Raw genomic sequence first — 14,298 nt, forward strand, 5'->3', positions numbered from 1 at the left:
CCTCATCTATCTTCTTGGTTACCCCTTCAAAAAACTCAATCAAATTCGAGAGACATGATTTTCCTCTCACAAAACCATGCTGACTGTTCCTAATCAGTCCCTGCCTCTCCAAATGCCCGTAGATCCTGTCTCTCAGAATACCCTCTAACAACTTACCCACTACAGATGTCAGGCTCACCGGTCTGTAGTTCCCAGGCTTTTCCCTGCCGCCCTTCTTAAACAAAGGCACAACATTTGCTACCCTCCAATCTTCAGGCACCTCACCTGTAGCGGTGGATGATTCAAATATCTCTGCTAGGGGACCCGCAATTTCCTCCCTAACCTCCCATAACGTCCTGGGATACATTTCATCAGGTCCCGGAGATTTATCTACCTTGATGCGCGTTAAGACTTCCAGCACCTCCCTCTCTGTAATATGTACACTCCTCAAGACATCACTATTTATTTCCCCAAGTTCCCTAACATCCATGCCTTTCTCAACCGTAAATACCGATGCAAAATATTCATTTAGGATCTCACCCATCTCTTGTGGTTCCGCACATAGATGACCTTGTTGATCCTTCAGAGGCCCTACTTTCTCCCTAGTTACCCTTTTGCCCTTTATGTATTTGTAGAAGCTCTTTGGATTCACCTTTGCCTTATCTGCCAAAGCAATCTCATGTCCCCTTTTTGCCCTCCTGATTTCTCTCTTAACTCTACTCCGGCAATCTCTATACTCTTCAAGGGATCCACTTGATCCCAGCTGCCTATGCATGTCATATGCCTCCTTCTTCTTTCTGACTAGGGCCTCAATCTCCCGAGTCATCCAAGGTTCCCTACTTCTACCAGCCTTGCCCTTTACTTTATAAGGAATGTGCTTACCCTGAACCCTGGTTAACACATTTTTGAAGGACTCCCACTTACCAGACGTCCCTTTGCCTGCCAACAGACTCTCCCAATCAACTTCTGATTGGTATCCTCTCAGTTCTGGTACCATCCTTGTGAATCTTTTTTGCACCTTCTTCAATGCCTCTACATAATTTTCAATAATAATTATTCAATTCACAATAGTTTAAACCTAGAGTTAGATCACTATTGCTTATCAAAGGCTGGGGAAAGACCCTCTGGAGGCATAGGAATGATTCTAGTAGCTTAAAAATGGGCAGGTTTTTGTGCCTGTGATGAGGCTAGTGCAGGCATTGTCAAAGACAGAGCAAGTTGGGACTCACCAATAAGCGTGATCTAAGCTATGAGAGCTGAAGAATCTGAAGTGAAGAGTAGTAAAGACACAAAAGCATCACAACATGTCTTTATGTGTATTTTGTACTTTTGAAGTGCAGTGGACTATTATATAGGCAAACGTGCCACCATTTTAACCACAAAATCCCACAAACAGGATTGAGCTGAATGAGCAGTTTACTTGTTTTTAGTGGTCTTGGGCTGGAGGAGAAATGTCGGGTAACACACTGGGAGAACTCCATGCTGCTCGAGGGATCTTTAACATCTGCCTGAACCACTGGGACAGGCAATGAGCTGTGGTTTAATGTTTCATCCAAAGAAAAGCATCTCCAACAATACTGCCCTCCCTCAGTACTGCACGGGAGTGTCAGTTACGATTAGGATCTTGATTCCACAATCTTCTGATTGAGGCAAAAGCATTACCAACTGAGCAAAGCTGACATGGTTCATTGGGAGACAACAGAGATCTTCAGCTGTAGTACTCAGAACTGCATGGATTTCTCGGCACATTCCAGACCAAGAAGGTCTTCCTTACAGAAGTGGGACAGTTATCGAATTGGACAGCCTCCGACTCCTGTCTGGGGAAGTTTCTTTGTGTTGTCCCTCAATTTCTTCCTGTATCCAGAATTTCCCAACAGATTGAAGTAGAGCGGCCCATTTCTTTCCCACTAATTTTCTCCCCTGCTCTTGAAGGGTTTGAGTCCTTCCAGAGGCATGGGTCACCTCCAGTACCTCACTCAAATAGTCGTTGCAAGGGACTGAGCTTTGACAGCGAGGGCCAGTAGCTTATTCAACTGCGGGAGGCCAGGTGTCAAAGCCCAGACCGCTCTCGCCTTCGCTTCACTTTCACTCCTGGTGGGGTTTTTGTTCCCTCCCCAAACCGAAGGCCACTGACGCCAGTTGCAACCTTTACTGCTGCTGTCGCTGAGATCAGCTAACTCTGCAGTGGACAAAGATTGGACCAGGGATCTTGCTGATCTGTGGCTCGGCTTCTTGCGGGATACATTGAGCCGTTGAGGTTCAGAGACCAGTCATTTTCATAACCTGTCCAAGAGAGAACAACTTGTCAAATCTTTCAGTCTGGAATATCAATTAACGTTTATCAGAAGTGTTAGCATAGATGGGTGACCAGATCTTACTCAGTGCTTAGTAAGAGCACAGTGGGAGCAGTGTGTGTAGTTTTGGGCCCCACACTATAGGAAGGATGTTGAGGCAATAGAGAGGGTTCAACACAGATTCACCAGGAAGCTGCCTGATATGATGAAATACAAAAACAGACTTGAAAATCAGGGCTGTTTCATCAGAACAGAAGGGATTGTGGGGTAATTTGAGGGGAGTGTTTAAAATAATGGAGGGATAGGACAGAATAGATAGAAATAGACTCTTTCCAGTGATTTAAGGTTTAGAAAGGGGGACATAAATAAAGATTAAATGCAAGTGATTTAGGACAGAGAGCAGGAGAAACTTTTTTTACACAGAGGAGGCTTTGGAACACAGAGACCGTGTCAGCATTTAAGAGTGGGTTAGGTAGGTGGTTGAAGGAAAGGGGAATAAAGGGATGTGTGAACAGGGTAGGTACATGAGGCTTGGATTCTGCAGGAGTGGATGTAATTCTCAACCTTTGTTGGCTGGTGGGAAGATCAGCCTACCACAGAACAGTTTCTTTCCTTGTAGATACTTTGCAAGGATTTTTTTCCTTACAGAAGCCTTTCAAGGTTCTAAGTGTAAACGGTTTGTGTTTTGATATGTTAGGGAATTAAATTCTGGGAATTCTGATTTATTTGCAGCATCCAGCTCCTTGACACAGCTTTTGTGGTGCATTATCCATCTTGGAAAAGTTCAGCCCACATCCAGTGGTGTCCAGTCCCTGATGGGTATCTGGAAAGTGAAACTCCTTGTTAATCACCTGGGATTTGAACTTGTTTTACATCTGATCCTATGTCAGCATTTCATGCAAATTACTCCTTGTAGCTACTTTAGAAATGGAAGCAGGCTTTTTTTGTTTAGATTTCTTGCTTTAAACTATTGCTGCTTGTTATATTGATTTGCTGAGTTCGTCAGATTCATGCCCAGGTGATGGGTTGAATTTTTATTATTTGTCATTCAGAACAAAGCCTCATTCAAAGTTCCTAAATTTCCTGAGCTTCATTTGGCTCAGAATTATAGTGCAAATATTTTATCCAGCACTGTGCTTTCCCTCTGAAGGGAAAATATTTCTGCATTGTTTGTTTGTAGTGCCTTGGTTCTATTTAGAAAACCATCGTCACTGCTTGTTTTGTTCCATTTCCCTAATGTTTAGTTAGCTTTGCTTAGCATCCTCACGGGGAGGAACCTGCATCTCTGCTCTTCAGAGGTGAAGTTGTTTATATCATGACTACTTCATGGGCCAATGTGCAGAGAGTTTCCCTTGATTCCATCTCCATAGTAGCTAAAGTTGTTATTTGCTTCTTTTTCTCAAAGATCTGGATGTGCTTCACACTCCAAATGGGGTTGAAAACTCTGGAGGTCTGACCCTGCGACTTCTGCAAATGTTACTGCATTTACCGTATAAAGGCAGCTGGGTATCTTCGCTCGTGGTTTCACACCTGCAGCTGTTGAGAACCGCGGGGGAAGAGTTGGGGGCGGGGGGAAATTGAGGTGGGAGGAACTTTGATTCCACCAGTAACTAAGAAACACTGGTGACACTCAGATTCACCATATAACCAACAGTAATAAAATAACTCACTGATGGTCTATATGTAACTGGTAGTAATAGGTATAATGCCTCAATATCTTACTGGTAACTAGTAGTAATCCTATAACCTGCTGATATTCACCCTGAAACCATAGCCAGAATCCCCCAGCACTGTACAGGGTGTGGACAGGCTTCCCAGTCAATGCCACTTTTAACTTGCCCAATCTCTCTCCCTATATCTTGGATTCCTGATCCACGTGAAGGTGACAAACTCTGAACTGGGAGCCTCAGTCAGAGCTGATCTGTACTTGGACTTCACACGTCAAAACCGGCCAGTACACACCGACCCGAACTAAACAGAGATCGCACAGGGGGCTCAGTGTTTGAGGCACTTCTCGTAGGGCATATCGTCCTGAACTCAGCTCAGCACCATCATTTCTAAACCATTCCCTGGGCTCGGACTCAATAAAGGAGAGTTTTCATAGAATGATAGAAATTACAGCACAGGAGGAGGCCATTCGGCCCATGGGCTGCTAGCAGTAGCGTCCGGGAAGGTTGGCATCCCTAGTTCCAAACTAGTTCCAAATTTAAATCCCACGGTGTTGCTCTCTCCAGCCCATCTTCTCTACTAATTTAGCATAATTGATTTCTATAAATGAAGATTTGAACAAATAAGAATATTTGTCAGCCTTGGCTCAATGGTAGCACTCTCCCCTCTGAGCCAGAGGGTTGTGGGTTCAAGTCCCACTCCAGAGACTTGAGCACATAATCCAGGTCGACACTCCAGACCAGCACTGAGGGAGTACTGCACTGTTGGAAGTGCCGTCTCTCGGATGAGACTTTAAACCGAGGCCCCTCTACCCTCAAGTGGATGTAAAATATCCATGGCACTATTCGAAGAAGAGCAGGGGAGTTTCTCCTCGGTGTCCTGTCCAATATTTATCCCTCAACAAACACCACTAAAACAGATTATCTGGTTATTTACCTCAATGCTGTTTGTTGGACCTTGCTGCGTGTAATTGGCTGCCTTGTTTCCCCATATTACAGCAGTGACTACACTGCCCTCTCTTGGTTCCACTTGTACTTCATTGACCATGAAGCACTTTTGGACGTCCTGAGGTTGTGAAAGGTGCTATATAAATGCAAGTCTTTCATTCTTCTTTCTTACCGGCCCAATTGTAGCCAGAGTGTCTCCAGTGATGGCTTTTTCTCCCAGCCTCCAACCATTACCTCTAGAGCTCCCCAAGGATCCATTCCTGCTCCTGCCCCTGCCCCCCCCCCTTCCTCTTCTAAGTACTGCCCCTTGGTGACATTATCTTTAGAAACTGGATCAGCTTCCATATTTACGCTGATAACACCGAGCTCTCCCACTCCGCCATCTCTCTCGACCTCTGAAATGTCAGACTACATCCAGTCTTACATGAGCTGCAATTTCCTCTAGGGAAGACCAAAGCCATTGTTTTCAGCCCATGCCACAAAATTCGTACTCTAGCCAATGATTCCATCCCCCTCCATGGCTACTGTTTCAGGTTGAATCAGACTGTTCACGACCTCTGTCTTATTCAACCCGAACTTTTAACCTCATTTCCTCTCAATCACAAAAACCGCCTACCTCCACCTCTGTAACATCGCCCTTCTCTGCCCCTGCCTCAGCTCATCTGCTGATGAAACTCATGTCCATATTTTGTTACCTCCAGACACGACAATTCCAATGCTCTGGCCAGCCTCCCATCCTCCACCCTTTGTAAACTTCTTCTCATCCAAAACTCTACTGCCTATATCCTAACCCACACCTAGTCCCACACCCATCACCTTTGTCCTCGCTGACCTACATTGGCTCCCGATCTCAATACCTCCACTTTAAAATTCTCATCCTTGTGTTCAGATTCCTCAATGGCCTTGCCCCTCCCTATCTCTGTAATCTCCTCCAGTCCTACAACCGTCTCTCTTCCCCTCCCCCCTCCCCCCTCCCCCCCCCCCCCCCCCCCCCGAACTCTCTCTTCCTCCCTTTGTGCATGCCCCCTCCCTCTGACCCGCCATTGGCAGCCATGCCTTCATCCATCTAGGCCCCATGCTCTGGAACTCCCTCCCTAAACTTCTGTGCCTCCTTCTCCTTGTTTGAGACCCCATAAGACCTATCTCTTTGACGCCCCTCATAATATCTCCTCCCTTTTTGTGGAGTCTTTCCTCCTCATAGGGATATTTTTTTTTTGCGAGTCATAAAATATCTTTCCAAATGTTTGCCTCTGTTTATCCACCATCATACCATCTAATCTGTTTACCCAGTCCACTTTAGACAATTCCGCCCTCATTCCTTTATAATTGCCCTTATTTAAGTTTAATACAGTAGCTTCAGACCCAAGATCCTACCTCTCAAACTGGATGTGAAATTCTATCATGTTATGATCACGGTTTCCCAAGGGATCCTTTACTTTGAGATCATTAATTAATCCTGTTTAATTACCCATTACCAGATCCAAAATGGCCTGTTCCCTGGTTGGTTCCCTGACGTATTGGTCTAAGAAACAGTCCCTAACACAATCTATGAACTCCTCCTCAGGGCTATTTTTGCCAATTTGATTTGTCCAATCTATGTGAAAGTTAAAATCGCCCATGATTATTGCATTACCTTTTTTACAAGCCCCTGTTATTTCCTGATTTATATCAGTTATTTCTTACCTCCACCCAAATTGATTCAACATCTTGATCTTCTAAGCCAAGATCATTTCTCACTATTATCCTTCCGAAATGTTAAATAACCCTGAATATTTAGCTCCCAACCTTGGTCACCTTCCAACCTCGTCTCTGTAATGGCCACGAGATCATACCCATTTGTTTCTATTTGTGCCGTCAATTCATCTATCTTATTACAAATGCTGCGTGCATTCAGATAAAGAACCTTTAATTTTGTCTTCTTACCATTCTTTTCTACGCCGGCCCCATTTGTTCTTATGTTTGTACGCTCCGTCCCTTCCTGACACACTCTGTTTATCATTACCCCCATCACTTTCCTGTCCTATTTCCTTGTCTTTTCTCTTTATCAATCTAAACTTCGCCCCACCTGAGCCCTCCTTCCCCCCCCCCTCCCCCCCCAACCCCAATTTAGTTTAAAGCCTTCTCTACTGCCCTAGTTGTTCAGTTTGCCAGAACACTGGTCCCAGCATGGTTCAGGTGAAGACCGTCCCAACGGAACAGCTCCCTCTTTCCCCAGTACTGGTGCCAGTGCCCCATGAATCGAAACCCACTTCTCCCACACCAACCTTTGAGCCACGCATTCATCTCTCTGATCTGATTTACCCTGTGCCAATTTGCTCGTGGCTCAGGTAATAATCCGGAGATTATCACCTTTTGTGGTTCTGCTTTTTAATTTAGTCCCTAGCTGCTCAAACTCCCTCAGCAGAACCTCTTAGGTACCAACGACATAGGTAGGACGATGTGGACCATGACAACTGGATCCTCCCCCTCCCACTCCAAGTTTCTCTCCAGCCCTAAGGAGATGTCCTTAACCCTGGCACCGGGTAGGCAGCACAGCCTTCGGGACTCTCGCTCTTGGCTGCAGAGAACAGTGTCTATCCCTCTAACTATACTGTCGCCTACTACAACCACATTCCTTTTTACTCCCCCCACTTGAATGGCCCCCTGAACCACGGTGCCGTGGCCAGTTTGCTCATCCTGCAGTCCCTGCATTTGTTCTTGTAGCCCTTGTGGACCTCTTGTCCAATAGATAAGTGCAGAGGCTGAGGCTCCTGCAATGCTCCCTCCTGGATCCCCGTACCTGCCTCACTCGCAGTCACACCCTCCTGTCCGTGACCACCTGCCAATTCTACAGTATTTAGTCTAAGGGGTGTGACTGCCTCCTGGATCAAAGTGTCCAGGTAACTTTCTCCCTCCCTGATGCCTCGCAATGTCTGCAGCTCGGACTCCAGCTCCTCAACTCGGAGCCAAAGTTCCTCGAGCAGCAGACACTTACCGCAGATGTAGTCTCCCTGGACAAAACTGTCCAGTAGCTCCCATATATTGCAGCTGCAACACACCTCCTGCCCTGTCATAACTTATTGATTACTACAATGCCAATCAAATAATTTTTAGGCTGAACCAAGTACTGGCCTTGTTTAATTTATTAGATTAAGTTGTTTTTTAAAATTTTATTTTATGCTATGTTACTTAGCCCACAGTCCTAAGAAAGAGGAATACGCCTCTGTGAAGAATCTTGGGATGTTTTTCTATATATAAATGCGAGTCGTGAGGTATTTCTCAAGACAGGTGCTTTGTGGTTCATATAGTATCTATTGAAAATTGGGAGATTCCAGTTTACTGGTGCACCGAGATCCAATTAGTCGATATTGGCAGTACATGGTTAGAAAACAACTGTTTTTTGAGGTAATTGAAATGCTTTTCAACAAAAATGTTTTTGGTGGCAATTCCAGTTTTTTGACGGTAGTACACCGTTTCTTCACCAGGTGATGCTTACAAGATACAATATATTGCTTAATGGATTTGTGGCTGTCTATAATAAATCACATGCAGCATTTTCCATTTTTTTTCTAGGCAATTGAACACACTGCCCATAGGAGGACTATGGTCATAGCAGATTCTGTGTGTCATATTGCTCAATATCTTCAGCATCAGGCCCTTAATTCCATATCTATTGCTAAGGTTTGTACATTCTGTTTTCCAGTTCTTTTATATGCATGTTGTGTATGAGGGGTTACCATGGTAACCCTAGACTGAGGACTGTGCATTGACTATATGTGGAGATCAGTATATTTTCCTGATTGTATCAGTTTTCTAATTGTTCTGCAGCTCAGGTGACTTGGTGACATCTCCTGTTTTATGAATTAAGTTGTAGTTTGTGTTGCTGCTGATAATTAACAAATATTTTGCCTTTTTTTTGTCAAAATGGTGACTTCTGGCCTCCTGAGATGGTCATTTGCAAAGTCTGAGCATCACTTGGTTTCCACAGTGGTGGAGGAGGGGAATGAGGGACAAACTGAAAGCAAGTTTCCAGCTATAACTTTGCCCAGTCTGGAGCTTTAATTAAAAACTGTGGCTGTAGAGATAGTGAGTAAAACACAACAGCCGCATCTTTGTATTCAGTCTAATCTTAAATACTCCTTTTAAATGGCGTCACTTTCACAGCCTATGGAGTGGGAAAAGATGGCTGCAGTGGTGACCTTAAAAATGAATTTGGTTTGTTGAACCCGTGATAGTGTGAAATCGTGAATTAACTTCACATTAAATGATCCCCCACTAATAAATGTTGTACATTTTATTGCCTATGTTAGCTTACTGACTATGTGTAGTATCACGGATTTAGATTTAAATTTCAGGAACAGCAGATTGATGTTCATTTGGAAAATAGTTACATTGTTCCTTCAGAAAAGAGTGATATCTGACAAGAAGTACAGTGAACGACGTCTGGATGTGCTGTCAGCTCTTGTGTTGGCTGAAAGTGCTCTCAATGGACCCAGTACCAAAGAGCGCAGACTCGTAGTCGCACTAGCATTAAGTGTGGGCACCCAAATGGTGAGCATAAACTCTTGTATCTTTCTTAAGATCTTAAGGATAATTTTGTTTTTGTGTAATGCAAATTACATCCCAGTTCTGACATTCATCCTTTACATGTACAAAACTAGGATAAGGTCCTGCAGTCAGAGCTTCAGGAGCTAGGTTGGAAGTTAAAAAGCAGGACCTCAAAGGTAGTAATCTCTCTGGATTACTTCCAGTGCCACGTGCTAGTGATTACAGAAATAGGAAGATAAGGCAGGCTATTGTGTGGCTAGAGACATGGTGCAAAAGGGGGGGCTTCAGATTTTGGGGGCTTTGGGATTAGTTCTGGGGCAGGAGGGATCTGTTCAAGATGGACAGGTTGCACTGCAGCAGAGCTGGGACCAGTGTCCTCACGGGGAGGTTCACTAGTGCTGTGGGGGGGGGGGGGGGGTTTAAACTAATTTGGCAGGGGGAAGGGCACCAGGATTCGAAAGAAGAAACAAGGTGCACAAAGGATTGGGAGACACAGATAGCACTAGAGTAAGAAATTGTACAGTATTAGGTGGTATCAGACTAGGAGAATACGAGAAGGTCTAAGAGGTTTAGAGTGCATATCTGTAAATGCACGAAGCATAGTAAATAAGGTTGGTGAGCTGGTGTTCAGGAAAGATAGGGAAGGAAAAAAAGGAGGGGGGTGGGGTGGTGGCAGTATTGATTCAAGGAGAACGTTGCAGTGCTGGAGAGAGAGGATGTCCTGGAGGGGTCAAGGACAGAATCTATTTGGTTAGAGTTAAACAATAGAAGTGCCACTACACTAGGTGTATTCTATAGGCCACCAACTAGTGGGAAGGCTATAGAGGAGCAAATTTGCAGGGAGGTGCAAGAACTATATAGTAGTAATAATGGGGGACTTCAACTATCCTAATATAGACTGGGATAGTAACAGTGTAAAGGGCAAAGAGGAAGAGGAATTTCTGAAGTGTGTTCAGGAGAACTTCCTTGATCAGTATGTTTCCAGCCCAACGAGGAAGGAGGCATTGCTGGTTCTGGTTCTGGGGAACGAGGTGGGTCAAGTGGAGCAAGTGTCAGTGGGGGAACATTTAGGGAGCAGCGATCATAGTATTATAAGGTTTAGATTAGTTATGGAAAAGGACATGGACCATCATTTTCCAATCCTTCCTGGCTACTGGCATGGTGCCAGAGGATTGGAGGACTGCTAATGTTGTACCGTTGTTTAAAAAGGGAGAAAAAGATAGACCGAGTAATTACAGGCCAGTCAGCCTAACCTCGGTGGTGGGCAAATTATTGGAAACAATTCTGAAGGACAGAATAAATCGTCATTTAGAAAGGCATGGAGTAATCAAGGACAGTCAGCATGGATTTGTTAAGGGAAGGTCGTGTCTGACTAACTTGATTGAATTTTTTGAGGAGGTAACAAGGAGGGTCGATGAGGGTAGTACGTTTGATGTAATCTACATGGATTTTAGCAAGGCATTTGACAAGGTCCCACGTGGCAGACTGGTCAAAAAAGTAAAAGCCTATGGGATCCAGGGGAGAGTGGCAAGTTAGATACAAAATTGGCTCAGTGGCAGGAAGCAAAGGGTAATGGTTGACGAGTGTTTTTGTGACTGGAAGGCTGTTTTCAGTGGGGTTCCACAGGGCTCAGTACTAGGTCCCTTGCTTTTTGTGGTATAAATGATTTTGGATTTGAATGTTGGAGGCTTGATCAAGAGGTTTGCAGATGATACAAAAATTGGCCATGTGGTTGATAGTGAGGAGGAAAGCTGTAGACTGCAGGAAGATATCAATGGACTGGTCAGGTGGGCAGAAAAGTGGCAAATGGAATTCAATCCAGAGAAGTGTGAGGTAATGCATTTGGGGAGGACAAACAGGGCAAGGGAATACACAATAAATGGGAGGATACTGAGAGATGTAGAGAAACAAAGAGACCTTGGAGTGCATGTCCACAGATCTTTGAAGGCATACGGGATACTTTCCTTTATTAGCTGAGGCACAGAATATAAGAGCAGGGAGGTTATGCTAGAACTGTATGAAACATTGGTTAGGCCACAGCTTGAGTACTGCGTACAGTTCTGGTCACCACATTACAGGAAAAATGTGATTGCACTATAGAGGATACAGAGGCGATTTACGAGGCTGTTGCCAGGGCTGGAGAATTTTAGCTCTGAGGAAAGATTGGATAGGCTGGGGTTGTTCTCTTTGGAACAAAGGAGGCTGAGGGGAGATTTAATTGAGGTGTATAAAATTATGATGGGACTAGATAGAGTGGATAGGGAGGACCTATTTCCCTTAGCAGAGGGGTCAGTGACCAGGGGGCATAGATTTAAGGTGATTGGTAGAAGAACCAAAGGTGACATGAGGAAAAACCTTTTAACGCAGCAAATTATGATCTGGAATGCGCTGCCTGAAAGGGTGGTGGAAGCAGATTCAGTTGTGGTTTTCAAAAAGGAATTGGATAAATACTTCAAGGGAAAAAATTTGCAGGGCTACGGGGAAAGAGCGGGGGAATGGGACTAACTGGATTGCTCTTGCAAAGACCGACATGGGCTCGATGGGCTGAAGGGCGGCCTCCTGTGCTGTAACCATTCCATGATTCTACATGCTGAATATTATTACAGTTTAGAAATGGTCGAAACACATTTAGTAGTTTTGGAATAACTTAGTTCTGGAGTACTTGTTTAAAGTGCTGAATATTGTAACTTTGCCATGCTATGGGTAGCTGTTTACTCTCTCATCTGACCAATGCTGCCTTGCTCATTTTGGCTCCTGAAGAAAACATTCCGAGATGAGGAATTGTTGCCGCTGCAAGTGGTGCTGAAGAAGTTGGACCTGATCAGTGAGCTGAGGGAGCGGTGAGTAAGCCAGGCTGTTTACAGAGAGAACATAAGTACTACAATCTACTCTGGGCCAAGCAACAAAGTTAAACATTTTGATGCATCTTGCAGGATTCAAGTTCTGTGCAACTGCAACTTCTTGTACTGGCATCGAACCATTTTCCCCATCTACTTGGATGATGTTTATGACAATGCTGTAGATTCTGCACGAGTACATGTAAGAGCAAATTATATTGATGTTTACATAACTGCAGCTTGGACTAGTCTCAATTACAGGATTCATATTAATTTACAGGAGTTATCTGTTTCACTTATCTGTATATTGGATGATGTCCATTTTATTAATCATATGCATACATCATCCAAGGATTCAGACCATGGGTGCAGTAGTGTAGTGGTTATGTTACTGGACTAGCAATCAGACCGTAAATTCAGATGCCTTCATGGCATTTTGACAATTTGAATTAAGTTTTTTTTAAATTAAGCTGGTATCATTAGAAGTGACCGTGAAGCTGTCCGATTGTTGTTCAAAGCCCATCTGGTTCCCTAATGTCCTTTAGGGAAGGAAACCTGCCGTCCTTACCCGGCCTGGTCTATATGTGACTCCAGTCCCACACCAATGTGGTTAACTCTTAACTGCCCTCTGAAGTGGCCTAACAAGTCACTCAGTTGTATCCAATCTACTACAGAGAATAAGAAGGCTCATCATTACCTTCAGGGCAACTAGGGATGGGCAATAAATACCAGTCTTGCCAGTGATGCCCACATCCCCAGAATGAACAAATATAAAATGTTGGAAGCTGCATGAATTGTTACATATGGTGCATATTTAAAAAGAAGTGTATTCCACTAAATTCACAGGATTGTAAATATTACAGAATATTGGAACACTTATCAGTGTGTTGGTGTGGTATTTTTGCTGGTTAGAGGCAGCGTGGGGACATAACATGAATGGGGATTGTGGGCGGAGCCCTTCATTTGTGATGTCACTGGAATAGGACGCCATGATGTCACACGGGGACATTACCCCAAGCTGTCTCTAACCGCCTGTTTTATAGTATCACGTGGGCATGTTGAATCAGTATGATTTTGAACTGAACTATTTTGAAAGATTTTTAATATAAAATTCTTCCTTCAAGATGTACTACATTATACGGCCCATGAATATTAAAATATTTGTGTAGAAATCTTGATCAGTATTGAAATGGAACAGTTAAAGTCCTTTTAACTTTTTGCATTAAACTTCAGTTCCTCAATCTGAAGTGACAGATGCTAACAAGAAATCATGGGCCTAATGTAACTCACAAAGCAGAGATTATCTGGGCTCCTCTCTCCCTCACCACCTTCTCAAATTGGTCGTAACTTTAAGAACCTATTCCTGTACCCTTTCAAATAAGGATTGAAAATATAATTAGTATTTCTTGGACCATCTCCTTCAAGATCGAATAAAGTTGAGTGGAAAGTAATGATTTGAAAATAACCTTTGTTTAAAGAAGTAGATTCTATATATGTCAAATATTAGATGTATAATATGCAGTATGCTGGAGAAATATGTTGGGACACTGATTTATGTAAACTTGAAAATGTACTTAGTTGTCGTAAAATGTTAATGTTTGTTTTCCACAGTCTGATATTTCACTGTTTTTCAGTACATGTTTAGTGCTTTGAGGGATTGTGTCCCACCCATGATGCATGCAAGACACCTGGAATCCACCCAAGTGTTGCTGGAGTGCTTTGATAAAGAAATCATGGATGTGCTAAATGAGGTAACTGGTATCGAAGCAAAAAATGCCATTGGCATTGTAATGGGATGTACTGTAATAAGGATGTATTTAAAATGAGTTGTCCTGGTTTAAAATTTCAGCTAATCCAGGTCTGTCCCTCCATTTAAATGTGAAACTCAGGCCCTTGTCTTAAGATATCGGGAATCAAAGAGCTTCCAAGATTTGCTTAGATGGAGAACCATGTTTTGTCCAATAAGGCTTTAACTCAAATTGAGTTACTGGCTGTTTCTGTTGTAGACTTAGGACTCAGATTTTGGGTCAGAAATTTCGTGTCCCT

The 14,298-nt window shown here is 43.6% G+C and overlaps 1 protein-coding gene across 1 annotated transcript in view; it reads left to right on the plus strand.

Annotated features, from left to right (window-relative positions):
• LOC137341489 (WASH complex subunit 4) overlaps nucleotides 1-14,298 on the plus strand; it is an 84,881-nt gene that overhangs the window by 43,360 nt on the left and 27,223 nt on the right. The window contains exons 16-20 of the mRNA XM_068004596.1: nucleotides 8,441-8,548; nucleotides 9,272-9,418; nucleotides 12,176-12,255; nucleotides 12,349-12,454; nucleotides 13,887-14,003. Coding sequence (XP_067860697.1) covers nucleotides 8,441-8,548; nucleotides 9,272-9,418; nucleotides 12,176-12,255; nucleotides 12,349-12,454; nucleotides 13,887-14,003 — 558 coding nt within the window. The remainder of the gene's footprint in view (nucleotides 1-8,440; nucleotides 8,549-9,271; nucleotides 9,419-12,175; nucleotides 12,256-12,348; nucleotides 12,455-13,886; nucleotides 14,004-14,298) is intronic.

Source organism: Heptranchias perlo, chromosome 24 (genome assembly GCF_035084215.1).
Source record: "Heptranchias perlo isolate sHepPer1 chromosome 24, sHepPer1.hap1, whole genome shotgun sequence".
Lineage (NCBI taxonomy): Eukaryota > Metazoa > Chordata > Chondrichthyes > Hexanchiformes > Hexanchidae > Heptranchias > Heptranchias perlo.